General features: G+C 37.8%; 1 protein-coding gene across 1 annotated transcript; it reads right to left on the bottom strand.

Moving 5' to 3' along the window:
- Positions 1 to 200: 200 nt before the first annotated feature.
- Positions 201 to 15916, bottom strand: LOC104720864 (uncharacterized). The gene is made up of 26 exons (XM_087471450.1): positions 15599 to 15916; positions 15200 to 15380; positions 13055 to 15112; positions 12469 to 12544; positions 11829 to 11951; positions 11143 to 11389; positions 10577 to 10999; positions 10315 to 10500; positions 9922 to 10215; positions 8592 to 9233; positions 8098 to 8497; positions 7892 to 8019; positions 7505 to 7675; positions 7051 to 7251; positions 6379 to 6942; positions 6244 to 6303; positions 5812 to 6137; positions 5216 to 5630; positions 4385 to 4843; positions 3675 to 3791; positions 3466 to 3587; positions 2688 to 3396; positions 2264 to 2518; positions 1870 to 2052; positions 1432 to 1773; positions 201 to 1248 (listed from the first exon to the last, which is right to left on the bottom strand). Exons 2-26 carry the CDS (start codon positions 15369 to 15371, stop codon positions 499 to 501), a joined length of 9423 nt encoding a protein of 3140 aa, XP_087327576.1. The 5' UTR covers positions 15372 to 15380; positions 15599 to 15916; the 3' UTR covers positions 201 to 498.
- Between the last annotated feature and the right edge of the window lie 4528 nt (positions 15917 to 20444).

Genomic DNA, 20444 nt, shown 5'->3' with positions numbered 1-20444 from the left:
CTCCATTTTGCAAACGACATTTAAACTATAATATAGTGCAAATATGAGACTGTTTCATCCTAAATTCCTAATATCAGTTTATCTTAATATGATTCGAAGTAAATCAGCATACAATAAAAAAAATTCGAAATGATTCATCAATGCAATTTTTATAAATAACTTGTATAATTTTTTTTTTTATTATACTGTACACTATAATCTCTCAACAGTACATTTTAATAGCCGAGCCCAAAAAATATATATATTTGAAGAGCAAAAAGGAAACAAAAAAGAATAAGAAGAATTGTGAGAGCCATCGAGAAAACATACTACACACACAAACACCAACCCTATGAAGAGGAACACTTTCAAGTCTATGGCTCTTCCAAAACACCAAAAAGAAATCAATCGAAAACCCCTTTCTCCAACTTCTCTAGCTAATTTACAGCTCTGTCGACTTCTCACAACGATGAAGCAGGAGCATTGCATCCTTTGGGATGATCTCTGAAGTTCACTCACTCACATGAGCGGTAGGTATCCTCCTCCATGTCCTTTCTTTAATACAAGTGGTCCAGCATTTTCCGGGACCTTATCCAACGCATTCATACACGCATCGACCATGTCAGAGAATCCCGTTGCTGTTGTAGCAAGCTGTAACCGTAACCTCAAATCCCGTGTTCTCTTCAACAAGCACCTGAATGATCTCCACATGTATTTAGCCCACTCAGCTGGTAAGCCTCCTCCTGTGAGCCATACTGAGAATTGAGACTGGTCTCCCCGAGCTGCCATCTCCGCTCTGTAGAATCTAGCCAGTTCCAGAAGCATTGAAGCCTGTAGCGGAAGCACCGCAACAAATTCAGCCACAAAATCTTCCGCTAGTTCGGGTTTGAGCATCAGGTTCCAAAGCACAAGCGCCCATTCACTTGGCTGGTTAAGACCGTAGGCTTCTGCTACAATCAAAGCCTCCTGGAATCGGGATTGATCAACAAGTGCTCTTCTCGCGTTTGTTTCAGATAAACAGAGCCACTTAGAATCTGGCATCCTTATTTGAAGGGAGACAAGGGAAGCTTGACCACAAGCCTTTCGTGCTTTGTTTCCAGCATCAATAGAAGTGTGAACCTCAGCAGCTTCAATGTAATAGCGCATTGAATCAAGGAGATCTTCATTTTGATCCTTATCATACCGTAAAAACCACTGCTGTGCAGCCTGATCTGCACGTGTCTCTAGCAAAGCAGCCGTTTCATGCTTCATATCAAAGTGTTTATATACCTGCAGACCAAATGAGAAAAAAGGCCATGAACAGAAGTAATTTAAAAAAAAAATTCCCAAAATGTTCCTTCACGTGCACAAGTAACAGAGATGGTAAAAGCCAATCCAGATACACTCTATCATCTAGTCTGGTAAATGAATTAAACTCTTTTACTTGGATGATTCCAGCTACCAAAGACATACCATTGCGAATGCATCATGGTCATTTGGGTTAAAGAGATTCAACGAGGTCAGAACAGCCATCCGAAAACTTCTGACAGCTTGGGCAGTGCCAGTGTTTGCATCAGCAGCAGCAGAAAACTTTTGTAGTAAAAGATCAAGCTGCCCGTTTTCGATTAGAATATTGAGAATGAAAGTAAGAGCATGGAAGTTTCCGACTCCAGTTATTAAGCGACCCAGGCATGAGAAATCGCCCTCAGCAACATAAGCCTCGACCCTAGTGGCAGCAAGAGCCACAAGAACATCAACTCCATCAAGGCACGTGGATGACTTGTAGAAGTGATGAGACAGAATAAGTAGCTCAACCTGAAAAACAGCATTCCGTTAGATTATTCTCTCATCTGTCTAGAAATTCATGCAGTAATAAAATTATTGTTAAGAGGTTTTCACAGAATCACATACCTCACATGCGTGTGGTATTTCCTGCCCGGTAATCACAAGACGCATTAATGCATGACCAATTTCTTGTTCAGATGGACAAAGCTCCGCCCACTTCAAAAAGTCTGAAAATCTCCACAAAAGTGGAGCAGGCCCTTCCTCCTTTTGAGAATCTATATATCCTCCACGATGAGCTGCCAATAAACCCTGGAACAATGAAGACAGATTAGAGACATAACACGAGATAACCCACAGAAAAGAGTCAGGAGGGAAAGAAGGCGTCAATATAGAAGCTAATCAAACAACAACCATATGATAAAGAACTTTGTCAAAAGATGAACCTAAAATTCAAAAATAAAAATATATAAAGCGTGTATTCTACACATACAAGTTCACAGATATAGTTTTGCTAAATTACCTTTAAAAAGGATTCTGCAAGTATCTGAGCGATACTAGCAGCGGGCATGGAATGCGTTTGGACAAGGAGACATGCTTCCTCAAAAGAATCTTGTGCTTTAAGAGAAAGTAAACGTAACAACTCTATTGGCTGCTTTTGATATGCCTCAGTGAATGTAAGTCCCAGTATGTTAGCAGCTTTTATAACTGCTATAATTTTTCTTGCCAACCCACGTCCACTGCCTTCATTTAATATGTTCGATAATTTCTCCAGAACCTAGATGATCAGATACCAATCAGTATTAAATCCAACAAAAAAAATATACTAACAAGATAGGGAAAAACTAGGAAAAACAAATAAACTGGTATTTGTTTTTTTTTTTTTGAAAATGCAAGTCTTCACAACAACAAATGAAATTTAGGTGAGTAAGATATAGAGAAACAACCTGCAGCGGTTCAATCATAGGATGGTCTAATATTAGGCTGTGTGATTGAATAACAGAACGAACTTCACCATCCAACATTGACAATGGTACTTGACTGCAAGGTGTAGAAAGCATAGCTAGCTTCATAACAGCATCCAGAATAATAAGCTCAGAAGGTAAAGTCCCTGGAGCGAGCTTAAGCTGGAGCTGCTTAGCAGCTGTTACTTGTCCGAACTCCAGTAAAGACAGAACAGCTCTTTCCAACTCTGCAGGTTCTATACTTTCTTCCCACTTTGATAAGGATATTTCCAATCCCGTGTTTTCCTCTTGAAGCTGGAACTCGCTTTTGATGTTTAGAAGAGATGAAGAATCTTCAAAATCAGCATTCCTATCTGAAGAATCCACAAAATGTCTTATTTGTGGGACATTTCCTTTTGCTCTCCTCTTGGCCTTTGTGTTCACACCGTATGTTGAAGTGCTTGTGTCTTGGTTCCTTTGATGTCCTTGGCCAGGGCCCCTGGGGTCATGCTTTTTTGAAGAAATATGGCTGTCCATTTTTGTTATGATACTTGCAGTTCGGTCAATAAGATTTGAACTCTTTCCATTCACCATGTCTTTCCCGATACTACTTGGACTAAATGCTCCAACATTTTTAACATGTGATTCTGCTTCTACAGCCAGGAGCCACACCCTCGTCTCAATTTCACGTAGAAGATGCAACGGATAAACCCTGGTATTGGTAAACTAAAGTCATAAACCTAGTAAAATTGATTACATATTGTGGTGCAAGATCACTTACGGGTGTGACAAAGTTGTTAGCCCACTCAACCACTGAAGGGATAGCAGTAATAGCTCATAGATCTCTCTTGCAGGAAGATCTTTCTCCACCGCTTCTGCATGCCTAAGGAAAAATAAACCTGCCTGCAAAAGAATAAGAAACAAATTCACTAGTATCAGTATTAAGGCTTCCACACAAAATGGTTACACTAAGGCGAACAGAGAAGTGACCTGTAAAGCAGGGAAAGAGTATCTGATGAATAGAGTTTGGCAGTGACCCCACAATGCGATTCTCTCTTCTGGAACATCCCAAAGGAATTCTTTCCATTCTGCAACCATGGATTCTGCCTATATTGAAAGCAGATACGAAGTTTTATCAAGATTGGACAGTCAGGGATCCCCTAAACATAATTAGAACCAGTGGCGTACATCAAAAACAAAGCAGCTAGTTTTCAAATACAAAGAAAAGGTATACAAAGAAAAGGTATATACTATAGGGCGCCAGATCTTCTATTATGTGGAACCAAATTAAAGTAATATTTCAACTCAATAAGGAAAGCTTGTGCAATTTTGTATTGACTAGGTAAAACCGTGCCTTCCGAGGGAAAATGCCTAGTTCCTTCTTGACATCACATTTCTTTTGAAGTTATATTAAGAAAAAGATCACATATTTCCTACACTACTGCAATTGTGATTCATCCTTAAGTTAAAAAAACCTCTACAAAAGCAATTCGCATGGGGCAGTGTATGACCACCATGCAGTGCAAGAGAAGTCGTCAGCAATGGACATACAAAATAGCATGGGAAAATCAGCCAGAAATAGCTAATTGGTCGATAATAGTCTCAGACCATAATTTTAAGTTGCTAGGCCTTCAGAATCCAAGTGACCAGAAACTTTCTGGCAGTTCAAGTATAAGATAAGTGCCAAGAAATTTTGTTACCTGCGTTTCAGTAACATGATGAACAGAGGATGTCCAAGTGACACTAATGGTTTCAAGTTGCTTGGCCCAATTTCGTGCTTGCTCCCACTGCCTGTTCTTTTCTAAAGCTGTCAGAAGAGAGCCATCGTCAAGGGCCTCATTTCCTAAGTCAAGATCATTCTCCCGGAGTGATGGCTCAGCCAAGTTAACTTTCCAATAAAGACGCCGATAATATGTTGCGGCAGATCCCCCATCACCAAAATCAGTTGCAGCAAGAAGTTGCAGTAAGCATCTTTTCTCATATGGAGATGGACAAGTTGACAAAACAGCATCAGCAGCTTTTACAGCTGTTCTGCTGATCCAAGATGCCCCATAATTGACAGCTGCATTTGACTGAAAATGCATTGATTCCTCTTTAACTCTAGCCCAAAAAGAACCCAGATGTGCTGAAGCTTCAGAGAGGCGCATTTGAGAAAATGCCTGCAGAAAAGAATAAAGACAGCTCAAAATCCTATGAAGATATCTGCATTTACCCCGGCAGAAAAAAAGAGGGAGTAGAAACTAAGCATTTGACAAAAGAAAAATAAGTAGTAAAAACTTGAAGCATTTTACAAATCTAAGTCCAGATCTTCCATTTCCTGCTCAGACCCAACCATAAGTTCTGAAGAATCTACCATCAGGTTTCTCCCATAGAAAAACAGATAAAAATGAAGAAAGTGGATGGATTCATGGTGAACAAGAACCAAACAGATCAGACCCATGAATATATACCGTGTAAAAAAAAGTAATTGTAAACAAACAACCAAGGGGCCAGTAAAAAACAGAAATAGTGGATTAAAATGTAAGACAAACCTGTAGAGCACGGACAAATGGCAGTAGAGAGCATGAAGGGAGGAACAATTCAAAAGCTTTTAGCAGAGGAAGAAACAAGCGTTGTTCACAAAGCACTGCGACCATTTTTGATAGAGACGCATGCTCAACAGACGAATCATCAGTAACACTACTATCTTCAGTTTTTGATTCTTCTGCAGCTTCTGTTCTATGTGAACAATATGTTTTACCAGCAGAGGTATTTAAACTATTGGCTGAAGCCAACAAATCCACAGATGTATGTGCAGTAAGTCGTCTCCGTTTGGTATTCCTCCTATTGTAATGAAACTGGACACCTCTAGCATCCGTTGGCAAGGAATTTGTAGATACAACGGCTGCTGCAATATTTTCTGCTATTTTAGTAGTTATATCGTTCACCTTGATAGACGATGTTTCCCTGAAACGCATATCTCTGTTAGAGCCAAGACAAGAAAAATTATGCATCTTTATATCCGAGAAGACATATTAAACCCTCAATTATAGATTTCAAATGCAAGAAGATAGTAAATGACTAGAATAGAAGATGAATTCTGATACGCCCAACCCAATTGAAATTCTGTAATTAAATTTTGTCACACCTGGCTGCAGTAATTTCCAACCAAATTGTTAGGCATGATAAAGGAGCAACATCCGGAAAGCATGATGCTATGAGAGCCAATATAGACCACGATAACTCCTTAGCTTTCGATAAAAGGTATCCCCCAGGATTCTTTAGCTTCTCAGAGTAAGCCAAAACACGAAAGAGTTCAGCAGAGACATAAGCTCCATCCTCTGTGGAGGAACATGTAAAACCTCTGCCTGTGTCATCTGAGTACGATATGGTAGCTTTCTTTTTTGAGTTTGCATATCTCAAAACCGTCAGTATGTGAGCTTTTAAGCGTTGATCACCAAACTCCTTTGATGCCTGACAGATGAAAATATGACATATAATCGTAATATAACGCTTGTAACATAAAACATTACGTTACTGTTAGTGATTTCTGAAACCAGTGAAAAAGTGAGAGGCATACCACATTGAGCACCGTATCAAATGGGTATCCTCCAAGCTGCGCTTCAGATAAAAATCCAACCTGATGTTTACAGACATCAGATTATAGCTCAAGGGTAAGAAACGAAAAGGTAAAAAGAATTATCATGAAGCATACCCAATCATTGTCCCTTGCTAGCATGGCAAGATACTTGGTGCTCAGAGGAATCTTATGCATTTGACAAAAAAGGGTAACTAAACTCCAATGCAAGCTAGCAGATGTCTGTTGAGACCGCAGTTCAGACCCATCACCATCACCTGTTAACAGCCAGTAACCACTTGTTTTTCTATCTGCTCCAACCTCTGGAAGACTAGCTTGTTCCAGATGATGAAGAACAAGCATTAGCGGAAGACCCGGTTGAGTGCCAGAAATACTGTTTGGATTATATTTTTGCTTCGACACGCTTGAGATATCAGGATAAGCATATTCATTAGCAAGGGCCCTAGCTAGTGACCCCATTAGATCACCTTCACTAGATACCGAATGAAACATAGAGCCCTTAAGAGATTTTTGGTGTGCCATATCCACATTGTCATTTGGTTTGTAGAAGGATGATATCCTTCTCAAGGATGCCACGTCAATTCGAAGCATGCTAGCAGATAAACCACAAAGCTCAAGAAGGAAGGCACATGAAGCCACTAACACAGAATCCCCAAAGTGTGTGACAGCAAGTGGTATGACCTGAAGGAAAAACAGTCATGACATAACAGACAGCAACTGAAAAGACAATAAAAGCTTGCAGATAGGATGAAAGTTAAAGTTAGAAACTGTAAGGTGGCCAGCACGTACAGATGAAAGAAGTGACTCATCACTTTGTGTCAGAGGTGCAAGTAGCATCGGAACATCTGACTGCATATTTCTTTGTCCATGTAACGAAGAGCCAGATTGATCTTCCAACTTTAGCTTTTCAACTCTATGTTCGACGAAAGCATTAAATGCTGCGAGTGGCCGTCCACGGTACAGGAAGTGCTCAAGTCCAAGCTCGGTTCCCTAATTTTGGTTCAACGTAAGCGTAAGTAATGATTATATAAACTCTATTAGTCAGTGAATATACAACGCTAACTGAAATGTTGCATGAACATAAGATACAACCTTTCATCAAGATAATTCTGTAAAAAGAAGATATTGACATGAAAATAAATTGATAGGAAACTACTAAACAACTGAAACAGTTAAAGCATCCACAAAGGTAAGATCGTCAACAGGTTAGAGAAATAGGACTACGATAGAAAGATAGTGCCACCTCAGTTTTTGAGTGATGCAGTTCCTCTTCGATGTGCTTCTGGATGATTGCTTCCCAAGATATGGCACTTATCTCAGTAGGATCGTCGACATTTATAAAGAACTCAACACCTCTATGCAGTAGATATTCCCCTGTAGGATATCCTGAGAAAGACAGCCATCCAAGAGGTCCCTACGAAGAATACTTTCCGGTGTAAGAGACGCGCAAATACATTCTAAGCTAAAGAATTCTGTTGAGCAGGTAAATTTCAACTACTGATAACGAGCAGGTGTGTAAACTATATCAGTAGCCAATTTTAAGTAAAATATATATGTGCACTGCTCGCGAATTCCCTGAGGCATATAATTTTCAGAAGAACACATAAACTCACACATCAGGAATGGATACCTGGATATAAAGCTGAACCAATCTACGAACCGCCTTAGGAAACCAACAAGGCAACATCTGCAAAAGTGAGGTATCACGTGCAGTTGAGAAAAATACGCCGTCACGCCAATTCAGATACTCCGACAAAACTGATAAATTACAGTCAGAGAGAGTAAGTCCTCAATGTAAACAGAATAAAAGAAAAAGTGTGGTGGATCAGGCTTTACCATTCTTAGTCTTGTTCCGAAAAAGGTTCCCAGATATATCTTCTCCAAGACAAGCACTAACAAGCTTACTCCATAAGGTAGGGAATCTCTGAAGAAATGATCTCAAATTCTCCAATGTACACTGCGCGGAAGAGTTACTGTGCCTGTTCACACTGCCAGAACTCAAGGATTTTTGAATTGCCACCGGAGCACACATCATAGTTGCTAAAGCTGCCATTTCTCCTGCCCCTTCGGCAATGTCATCAACAGTACAAACAATTTCATCAATCTCCGGAACACTGGGTTCACCGTTTGGTGACCCACTACGTGACATAATTGCACGTGCATTTGAAAATGAAGCATCATACTCCCGGCCCTTGATCCTGGAGAGCAGCAACCATTTTGCCCAATGAGAATCACCCTGGATACATTAAACAGATTCTTGGCATTCTCAGAAATTTAGTTTTCAAAAGACAAACCAAAAGGCGTAGAGTATCGACGTGGAATGCACTTACAACAGCTTCCTGCAATGAACTGAGTGAATCATTATCTAGGACCAATTTGTGATGATCAAGGTACAGATCCAGAAGGTTGGGCAGATTATATTGTGTGCAATAATGTATGAATAGCTTGTGTACAGCATTCAGGGTATCAATATTTTCTCCTCCCTTCTTTATGGACAAACAGAGATCTAAGGATGGCCTACAAGATTCCTCCTTAAATGAAACTTCGCAATTACCAAGGATGACACCTGCCCGAGCCAGGAGATATACTACATCTAGAGCGTTTTCCCAATATTCTTTCAAAAATATAAACTTTCTAGCAAGTTCCTGTTCCATGAGTGTTGTTAGCCAGAAGGAGCACCGGATTTCTGCAGGCAACCTGAATATCTTGATATAAGGAACATCCAGAAGTACAGCATCCACTTCTTCAATGGAGCATATATACTCGCTACGGGAAGAAATGGAATAATTTACGCCGGGAGACTGCTTCGGACAATCCAAAGCAATTTGTAAACTTCCATCATATAATACATCTTCAGGAATGAGATCCAACAGCTTAAGGACTTCATCCCAGTCATTGTGACACATATAATACTCGAGCTGGGAATCCCATGGAACATGAACACCCATGACTAAAGGCTGATCCAAGACTATCTGCACAAAAAATTCAAAAAGAAATATTACTAAAACTAAAACATGCAGACATTGCTTGAAACGAACAAAAAAAACCTTTGCCTGAGTGAACTTATGGAGTAATACAGGGGAAAAAAAAAAGCATAACTTTGAAATGTAAAGTCTTTAACCCCTCATTAAAATATATCACTGTGACTCTCACAATTGAAATCTCATGTCGACTTCCAGTTCACAGGTTTATGTAGGACTAACAGATTGCAGTAGCAACCATCTAATGCATACAATTTGTTAATTCAAGTAAAAACATATGCATGCAACCCAAACTATAAGAGTATCACTAAATAAGATCTAGTTAAGAGAGCTATCACTATTTACAGATCTACAATTTCGTGCAAACTTTTTGTCAAGAGGAAAAGAGGGTGGCTATTCGAAAAGCAAGCACAGATGGCTTCTTGTCTGTATTTGTCTCGTTCTATAAAACAAGGAAACAGCTAGAAAACCCCTTTAAAGACTACAAACCCAGTTATGTCATGCAGATCAAAGAATAATACAACTGGTCCAATTCCAAGCTAAACATGCAGAGTATGTTGAAATCAATTTGAACTTCCCCCTGGACCTGGATGTACTTATATTATGGACTGGTGCAATTAGATAAATATTCAGACATCTAAAGGGTAACAAGAAAGAATGACTATATCCAACTTCTTACATGATCAATTGTTCTCTGATCCCAAGCATTTGACCACACTGCTGCTGCAGCCCAGTAACCAGCAATCGCATCGGTTTCATCCGGCACATGCTCAGATGCATTCTCATTGATTTTTGTCCAAGAACCTAGAACAACACCATCAACCTCACCACACTTAATCTCGAGATTCTGGAACAAAGAGGACCCTCCAAGGTGCAAGCTCATTTGACTGGAGTCAAAAGGTACTGCAGCTGTCAGGAGTTCCTTTCGACGAGCAAGATATGTTTCCCAAAAGTGGCTGCTAGGATAAAGCCTCTTTTTTGTACAGGATCAAGCAACGAAGAAGTTGAAATGAAGTCAGTCATACAAAACCAAGATACTTTTCTAACAAGTAATGATTAGGAAATGTTATACCTCGATAAGTGATATCCTCTCCAGTACATTGTCTTCATATGGTCTTAAGAAACCATGTTTTCTCATTTCTTCAGCAACTTGATATCGAAGAGATCTCCTCACTGTGCCAAATACCAACTGATTGAGAGACGCTTCTATATCCTCCCCAAGCCTTTGCAGAGTTGCAATAGCAACCCCAGATTCACCCTAAACATCAAGAAAGTCAAGGGCTAGACATCATACATGTACACCACTCTGTCTAAGCAAGTATTTACAGGCTTACCTTCAAAAATAGGTCATAAGCAATTGCTCTTCCAATATCATGAACTTCAGTAAATGTATCCTGATGCTCTCCATTTTCAACCACGTCTTTAGAATGCTGAAGATGCAATTGAAGAACAGCTAAAGGGAGTCGATCGGAGAACAAGGCATCCTTAACCACAGTTTTTAAATCCAAATTATTAGCCTTCCATCGAGCCATCATCTCCTTGGGATTTTCCAGAGGAAGAACTTTCTTCTCTGCAACAAGCCCTTGGGGTACAAGGCCAGATGTATAACCTTTTTCGTCAATGACTTGACCAGCTTTGGCTGTCATAATACCCATAGGCGTCAAAGCAAGCTCCTCATTAGTATCGAATAAATTTGTGTCAAGTTGTCTTGACTCTGCAGATGCTGCATCTGGAACACTTTCAAGCTGAGAATCATCCTGCAACGAATTTGAGTCTACTAAGTTCAGTGACTTCTCATTTTTACCATATACAACAAGTATATCATATGTCAAATTCTAGAGTAAAAACACACAAATATAAAATTAGCCTATAGTATTTAGCTGTTAATCTCATATAATACCTTTCCTAGCTTCTTAAATTTTCTGGTAATACGGGATTGAAAGTTCCGGGTGATCTCCAGAAGATAACCCATCTCTGACAACCTCCTTGAATTTTCGGTTACGTTGTTGTTATGCAGTGAAATTGGTGGACGTGAAAGTCTCTGTGTCCTAGGTTTTCTGTCGACCATGTATCCATCTTTCTGATATTCAAGTAAACCATATATGCGAATCATTTCAGTCGCAAACCCTGTAGCCAATGCAAGGAGCCTACATTCAACATGTAGCAAAAAGTAAGAATATGCCAGCGTGAAAGCAGCCAAGTCAATAGAGCTAGTGGTATAACTAAACCTTACAAAATAATGATGTTGCTAAAACTGGCTGCTAAGAACAACCAGATGTCAATGATCAGTATACTAAATCCTGAAGCTATGGAGCCTAGAGAGACTTTTGCATGAATCTGAACATACCTCCAATTCTAAGTGCAACACGTAACAATTATAAGCGTTTTAATTTGACCTACAACTATAAAAGTGTACGTATACAGAATAGTAGTAAATTTATAAATAAATAAAAAACATGCTAATGAGTAAGGACATCTCTACCAAGCAGGGAGAACTACTTTTAATTTATTGTTGATCCATCTCATTTAAGTTTCGAGCTGAAAAATAAAATTCCTTATACCACTCATTACTCAAAAGATTCTCACCTAGATACAGCAGATATATCATTATCGTTTCTTTTCTTGCGCGACAAAAGATAGACAGCAGAAAAGAGCACCCTTAGCATGCCTTCTTCTGCCAGCTTCACATTACCAAGCATCTTCAAAGACCTACTCATACAGCAGAGGTTAATCAAAACATGATACAAGACAAATCGTATTGATGGCATGAAATATATCTACACTAGAGATGAGAGTAAAATCAATGACAAAACGTCGCAAATGAGGATGTGTACCGGATGTGCCTATAGAGATCTCAAACTCTAAAGGTGTAGACTAAGTTTCAGTACTACAACAAAAAAAATGCAGCAAATGATTCAGGAATACAGCATTAAATTTACTCAACTAACTAACAACAAAGAAGAGAGAAAATTCGGATTAGAAATGCAGATAAGAGTATGATGAGAAAACCCAAGTTGAATTAACAGAAACTTTACTTTTTAGTATAAAAGCAGTAGGGCAAAATTCAGAACGAAAGAGTTATCATACACTGTTACGCAAACTTTTACCAAGCAATCCTTCTCTTCTAAAGTAGCCACATATTTTAAGGATAGCCACTTTCCTGTGGGGAACTACGGTTCATGTATGAGGCACAAAAATATAGTAAAAGAAATTGCTAGCAACTTACTCGCTGATGTCATCATATTTTAAGTAGTCCAACGCCATTTGCAGCCGACGCAAACGAACAACTTTTAGGTCCCAACCTAAGGCAACAGTGATTCATTTAAAACACCATAAGCTTATGGAACAAAACTTAAGTCTCAGCAAATCTATAAATTATCATCAAGACTCAATATGTGGGATTCTGCTATTACAGCCAAGGAAAATACGGAAATCATAACGTAAACGTGAAGAAACGGGAGAGAACAAATTCACTGAGCTACTGCAAAACAAGCATTTGATCATGCTCACAAAGAGCTGGGACTTCTGAAAATAAATTGAAAGCGTCGACATGATTCATTATAGAATTAGTTACTGCCATGCATTTGGTTACAGTTACGTTCAAATTCATGCTAGCTTCCATTGACGTATCAAACTAACCCACATGACATCGTTTACGTGAACTAGTAATCAACTATATGTACTTCACTCTGTCAACATGACAAGCCACGTTGTTTAAGAGATAGATATCAAACTATAAACACACTGGACAATATACCAAATTAAAAGCTTTAAGGGCAACAAGATTATTTACCAACGTGAATAGTTCTTACCATTTTCCGAGCATAAATAATCTGCAGCTTCAGGGCCTTCAAACAAGATAACTCTATCTATGACCTCGACTTGCCAAGGAAAACGTGATTCCCCTGTTCCCAAATAGTCTCTTCTCTGGCATGCCATGACAGTGGTCTGAAATGGCTGCAGATATTCAATGGGCTCAACAGTTGGGTAATTCGAGGTTATTGAGACGGAAGGGAGAAAAACTGAAAGACCACTACAAGTCACCAGATAAAGAAATCCCTGGAAAGAACAACCAACTGACTCTTCTATGAGATTCTCTTCTGCACCTTGAATAGAAATCTTGTTGCCATCATAATTCAAATAACTATCATCTCTCAGAGTCGTATGCGTCTGCAGCCTATAATGAAAAATCTTGCAGCTTCGATCTTCCTTTTTTGTGTGCTTTCTAGAAAAATGAGTGAATCCCAATGGAGAAAAACATATCTTATCATCCAATCCTAACTTTTCAGCAGATAGAAACATCTTCCGTGTGACATGTGAGTCTCTTTGGAAATTTTCTAGTTTCACCACATTTGTTTTAGGCTGAGCAGAAAATCCACTCAACCATGAACCAGAGTAACCAGCTCTTTGATCAAAATTGTTATGTTGTCTTTCCGAACATGGCTCAACAGAAAAGCTAGGATCACACCTGGAAAAAGCATCTTCAACTAGAGTACCAGAGGAATTAGGGTGGTGCATCTTTTGCTGGCCAACGTCCATGCCACCGATTTTCCAACCAACCAGACTTCCAAGCCCAAAATGACGTAAATAAGGAATAGGTTCCACGGACATTTGGTACTCCTTGGAAACAAAATCATCCATACATAACACATATACCAAACCATTTTCGTCAACTGCAGCTATGAGTGGTGTATGAGAAGCTACCATAAGCTTTCTAAACTTTCTTCTGTCCGGGGAACCAACAATATGAGACTTGGACATGGGTGGATCCCGACTATGAACGACACTTTGCTGATCAGCATCTGCAGTTGCTTCTTGCATATCTGATGAAGAATGCAACCCATGACCGCATGTCTGTAAAATATTCCGATGAGAAATACAATCCCCAGATTTCACATCATATAGAAAGATCAAACCAGAGGCACTGAGGCAGATAACAAATTTATCAGATAAACGGAAATCTGCCCACTCATTTGTAGGTCCAATACTTGATTCCCCAAATTTCACAAGAGAAACCCATTCTATCCCCCAGCTAAACAGCTCGGCAACAAAGACAACGCTCTTCCCCTTTCTTCGTTCGTCTTCATTGCTTGTAAGGGTAGATGCACAGTCTGATAGCTCCATAACAAATCCAATTAGAGAATGGGAATCGCTGGAGAAAATGTTGGTGCACCTGTACGAACTGTTTACACTATCTGGAGCTACGAGAAAATTATTTTCACTTAAATTACCTTCCTCCAGCATATTACCGTTCTGAAGTAGCGGATTTTCTTGGAAAAGAAGGTTCGAGAAAGGTAAATCACTCTTTAATATGCTGAATGAAACAACCTCTGCAGAACCAGGAAAATGTGACTTCTCAGGGAACCTAGACTGTGTTAGACCCTCAATTTCAGTAGTTTCCAAATCAATTAAAAAAGATTGCATCCACTGCTTGGAGCCATCAAAAGAAGAGCCTTGTTCGTGTTCTGATTTCTGATTTTGCCTAGAAGGCCCCCATTCGACCCACTTCCCATGCCTCAGTTCACCATTTGGTTTGCCTTTGGCGCTGTCACCTAAATCTTTTATGCAGCAAAAAGCATGAACCGTAACACCATAATTTCCAGATACAAACAAAACTTCTCTAAACAAAGGATCTTTGTGCCGATTGTAAGTATCGCCACAACTACCCCAAGCAACAGACTTTGCATCAGAGATAAAAGGAAAACTATTTCCAGTAGAACTGCAATTATCTACAAAACCTGGCTCACCAGAACCAACTCCTGATCCCGAAGGAGATGCAATGTTCTCTGGATCTGACCCAACAGAGCATGTAGGACTATATGACTCTTCATTATGACAGCTTACCGAAACATCACTGCCAATAGAGCTCCCTGATAACAGTGATAACAAAAAAAAAAACTGAACAACGCTAGTAGAATGAAAAGCTTCGGAGTACTATTCAAAAAAAAAGTTATTACCTGCAACCAGAGGAAGCAGTAAAGCTTCGGAGTGGTACGAGAGTAGTGCTAACAACTGCCTCGACGGAGAGATAAAAGCCTCACGAAATTCTGATAGCTTGAGTTGCAATTGAGAAGGTTCCCACTTATGCAACTGCAGCAGAGTTGGGCCTTCACTCAACAACCTTCCCATTGTTTAACACTAGACAGACGCAAGCACGAAATCAGAATTCTATATTTAGAAAAAAAACGAAACTCAACATCAATCAAAGCATCAACGAACGAACACAGCAACGTGCAAAAGGGATGATAAAACAGCGAGCAACGGCGATTTCAACCCTAAATTTCGAGCTAGAACCTTAAAAAACCATAGCCTAAAATTCGATCCAAATAAAACAGCTCAGAGGAAACCTACAATACCTTTAGAGAGATCAAGAGCAAGAGAGACTCGAATCAAGTGGTTTGAGATCAGAGGCGAGATGAAGCAGAGCTAATCGCAAGGCATCGCTACTTCAATTGGGAGATAAGAAAAGGAAAAAAAAAAAAGAAGAAGTCGTACGAAAGATGATGATGATGATGATGAAACATTTGACGGAAGACGTGAGATGGAGAAATCGTTGGTGGTTTCCTCCGTCGATGATTCGGTTCACGCCTGCACGGACCACCGTGTCAGCCGTCTGTTTCTGTGCTTACGTGGAATTTTTATTTATTAGTTTAGCTTTTTAACGAAATTAAATTACTGATAAGACTAAACTGACTGGGCTTTCGTTTTTAGCAAAATATCTCCTTAAAGATTTCTTACATGGGCCGATATTATTTGTACAATTTTATTGGCCCATGGTTTGCCCTAGCCTGCACCTTCCTTGGGTATGTATTATTGGACCTGTATATTTTGTTTTTCTTCCTTTTCTTTTTTCTCAACAATTTTGTTTTTCTTCCTTGTCGTCGAGTTGTGTACAAGGGTAACGTAACTTCTTTGTTATAAGGAAATGGATATAACTTGTAATGGCAAACATAAGTAATAATAACGAATGACTTTTATGGTAAGGTCTATTTTATTTTATTTTATTTTATTCTTATAATTTTGTACATTAAATAATGTCAAACTAAGATGGGACCATATCACCAAATTAATTTATGCCAAAATAAACTCAGATTTAAGTTTTTGATTGTTGCGGTTATGTCCAATCATTTGATGGCCCCCTCCATGTTAGGGTTTTCATATTTCACTTGATTGTGGATTAATTAGTGTTAACGATTCTTCTCTCATGTTTTGACATTTGTCACTAAGGTTCTTTATGTCTCTCTTTGTTTTTTTACCCTCAAGTGCATATTTGTTGATGATACCTAATGTTTGAATTTGAAGTTACTTGCTTAATTAGTGCCCAGAATTTGAAGTTAATCATTGGTTAAATCACCATTTTTGCCATACGTACGAGATGTCACGTTATTAGTTGTCCCTTTAAAATACAAAAGATCAGCGTCTTGTTTCAAAATTTACTATTCCAAGTTAAAAAAAAAACTTACGTCAACAGCATGCTTTTTTTCTTTTTTGTCAACAGCATGCTATGCATTATGCATGTATAAACCTAATAAACGGTACATACTACATAGTAAAGATATTAGCACAAATTATTAGGTTATGTGTCATGTTTCATATGGCATAAATCGATCTGTTAATTCAAAAGCGAGATAAAATTAGCAAACTACAAATAAAAATAAATGAGAAACATATAAGTTTGAAACAACTATCAGTTTATCACAAAATATCATCGGACATTGAACCAACGATCAATAGATTTTTATAAGATATATGACAAGAGAAAATTATGTAAAGAGATAGAGAAATAAGGGAGGCATTATATAAGATGGGTCGCATAAAGTGACAGAAGAAGGACATTACAAGACAGCTCTGGATGGTCGGATCAGTGTAATGTTGTCAAATTATAACTCTTAACAGACGCAGAGTCCCCGCATGGTGTCATCATTTCTCTTCATGCCCCGCTTTTATATTTATTTCAAAAAAAATCTTCTCCCTTTTTGAAAATGTTATTTCCTTTCCTTAGCTGTTCGTTATATTAAATCAATCTTGTATACATTGGGTTGAACATATATATGTGTTGTAAGTTGTACGATAAAGATTCTATTGTTGCCATTTTGGTGGGTTTCATTTGTTTTGCCTAACCTGAAAGTCAACTTTAGCTATTTAGAATGAGCTAAACAGGGTCTGAAGTGCGACCCATACTAATACCGTTCACTGGTCGATAGTTTTTATGACTGTTATTTTCAACTCGTTTAGACATTATTCGTATTTCTAGTTCCCAATTACTACGATAAATATACATGCAATTTGCCGGTTACTCAAATCTGTGGGTTCGGACCGGACTAGAGGACTAGTCGTAGTTACGGTCCTTCATAGTTAGAGATAATGCTTGCAATGAAACTACCAACTGTGCAGAGATCACTGAAAATGTAATTATTGTAGGGTTAAAGCGAGAGGAAGAAAGGCGATGGATGTGAAAACAAATAATGTACATTCTTAAAATACATACGAACAAAAAAAAACGAGCAAAGTAAAATAATATGAAACGAAATGATTACTTTCGCCAACCCACACTCCAGTCTCTTCCCCACTTCTGAAGGCCCATTAATCAGATTCATATAATTACTTCAAATTCTTTATCATTTTCGTTCTTAAAAAAAAAAAATACTATTTCCCCTCTTTTTGGCAAAATGTATAAAAATGAATCATATAATATTTAACACCCCCACACACACGAACATTCATATGTAAAGAGAAACCTATGTCATTACGAGTTACGTGTATGTTCGTTATACTATTATTCCCTTGGACCAATGCGATGTCACAGTGACGTTGTCCTCACGACATCAAGAGGCTAAACAAAAGTTTGTTACTAGAGTTGCTACATAAGATAAAATAAATATATCAATTATCCTAATACATATAATCTAGAATTAAGAAAAAGTTGCAGTTATAATAACCAAAAAAAAAGAGGGATATGTACTTTAGTTATTAAAAAAAATGAAGGGATAGGTACAAATTACAGTATAAATCATTATCTAGAAAAAAAAAAGCAGGTTTCACTATTTAGGTTATATATCCAACTACAATAGTATGATTATGTAATCCTCCATATAATGTGAAGCTACGTGTTAATAGAACAACGGTCCCGTTAATCTGATTATCAAAGAAGCTGTAAAATCTGATTATCAAAGGTGTTTTTGTTCATTTATTATGGTTCAAATAAGTACAGACTAATATAATTATTTTGTTATATATGAGGACAATAGGGCATATAGCATAATGGCTTTGTGACTCTCGTTAATTAAGTCATCACCTAATTTTTTTTCTTTTGCAAAGTCGTATATCTTTTTTTTCAGCAAGAAATATCATTGTATTTTGTTCGCTCTAATCAACAGATGTACGGCGGCGATTACGAGACGTACTAATGACTAAATGAGTAATGATATAACTGATGCTACTATTATTGACGAGGTTCCTTTTTTTACTAGAAAATCAACATGAGTGAATATAGATGTCAAAAAAAATCTTCGATTTAACTGTTTAACCGTGCATATATATGTTAATGTCATATAGAGCACTGCGCAAATTAAAATATATGGGTTAGTACTAAAAAAGGAACGATAATCATATATCTACGTCCTACCCATGAAACTCAATCGTTGTGCGGCTTGTGCCCATTATATCCTTTAACGGACTTTTGTAACTACAATTCTTTTTTGTAATCGAATATTTTATTTCTGAACAAAAAAGAAAGGTCTAAACAGTTTTGTTTACTTCGTTAGAACTTAGAAGTTCAGTTTTTTTTTTCTGGGTAGCTAGTAAAGTTTCGTGGAAGTTAAATTTAAGCGAGCTGGATATGTATATATTGTTTCTTTATGGGTATATACAGGAACTACTTAAACTTATATATAAGAAACAAAACTTACAAAGTTTGTTTTTATATTGGTTATATACGTCACGCAAACAAAGTACTTTGATGTAGTAGGAATATTTTCGTTCTTATAACTATAAAACGTGTGATTAACCATAAATACACATAAAAGCGACGACACAAAAACTGATATAAAGGCCCTTTAATTTATCATAAAATACGGGGATGAGGTTATCATGCGTGTGTATATATATGCAAACAGCACACATATACATAAACACATCATGGAGAAAAAATAAGTGGGCTTGGAATTTGAGAAACGGTGGGGTTTCTAAACTTGATGAAACGATTACAAAATGCGATCTTGCAAAAGGTAAAATGAGAAAAAGGTAAGAAACTTTTCTCTCTTGTATGATTAATACTATACTTTACGACATTATTAAATCTTTTTTTATTAGGTGCAATTCTTTAAACGGAAGAAGAATATCATATAGGAGCCTAATTCATCAAATCATCATCATGATATCCTCACACAGCGTACAGAGAAATAGATTTGCACCTAAGATTTTTCATCATTGCTCCTCCTAATCTACATATTCCTTTTTGGATTCCCAAAATAATAGCAATCGTATAAAAATTATTTGAGTCTTACATCATTCTGTAAGGAAATATAAAATCCTAGCTACAAGAAAGTGATAGATAGATGTGTGTATATTCCCATCACATCTTCAGCCATTTTTTTCCATAGAAAAATGATTTCATAAAATCAATACATATTGTTCTTTTTTCTTTTTTGTGCACCAATACATATTGTTCAAAAGTAATATTTTCTTTTCGAAAACACCACATCTAGAGGATTTGGATTTATTATGGGAAACAATGATTACGAAATGGTGCAACTATCCCTCTTTTTTCCATTTGAACTATTCAAATAAGATCCTCATATATTTTATTTATTTTCGCAAATAAAAGATGATCGACGACAAGTGTTCTTAGTACATAGATCTTCAATAAGCCAACTTTTTGCTAAAACTGGATAATAGTGTATTTTCCCAGCATATGAAGGTGCCTTTTCATAAGGAAAAATAATAGTAGAAATTAGTGTTTTTTCATCTGGATTTTTTTTATAATAAATCCATTAAATTAGGCATTTGTAACAACAAATGAACGCCGTTTGAGGGACGTAACGGGACGCCGTGACAAAAAGCTGGCTGCCGTTTAAGCGACACGACGTTAACTCCCACTACCTCTTCATCTTTCCTCTCGAGTGCCCTGACGCGTTTTCTTCCTTCTTTTCTTTTCTTTTTTTGTTTGTTTCTTGCATCTTTCTCAATTTTTCATTTTTTTAT

The sequence above is a fragment of the Camelina sativa genome, chromosome 11, assembly GCF_030686135.1.
Source record: "Camelina sativa cultivar CO46 ecotype springtype chromosome 11, ASM3068613v1".
Lineage (NCBI taxonomy): Eukaryota > Viridiplantae > Streptophyta > Magnoliopsida > Brassicales > Brassicaceae > Camelina > Camelina sativa.
Note: the sequence above shows the minus strand (reverse complement) of the source record. Positions and strands in the feature narration are given on the sequence as shown.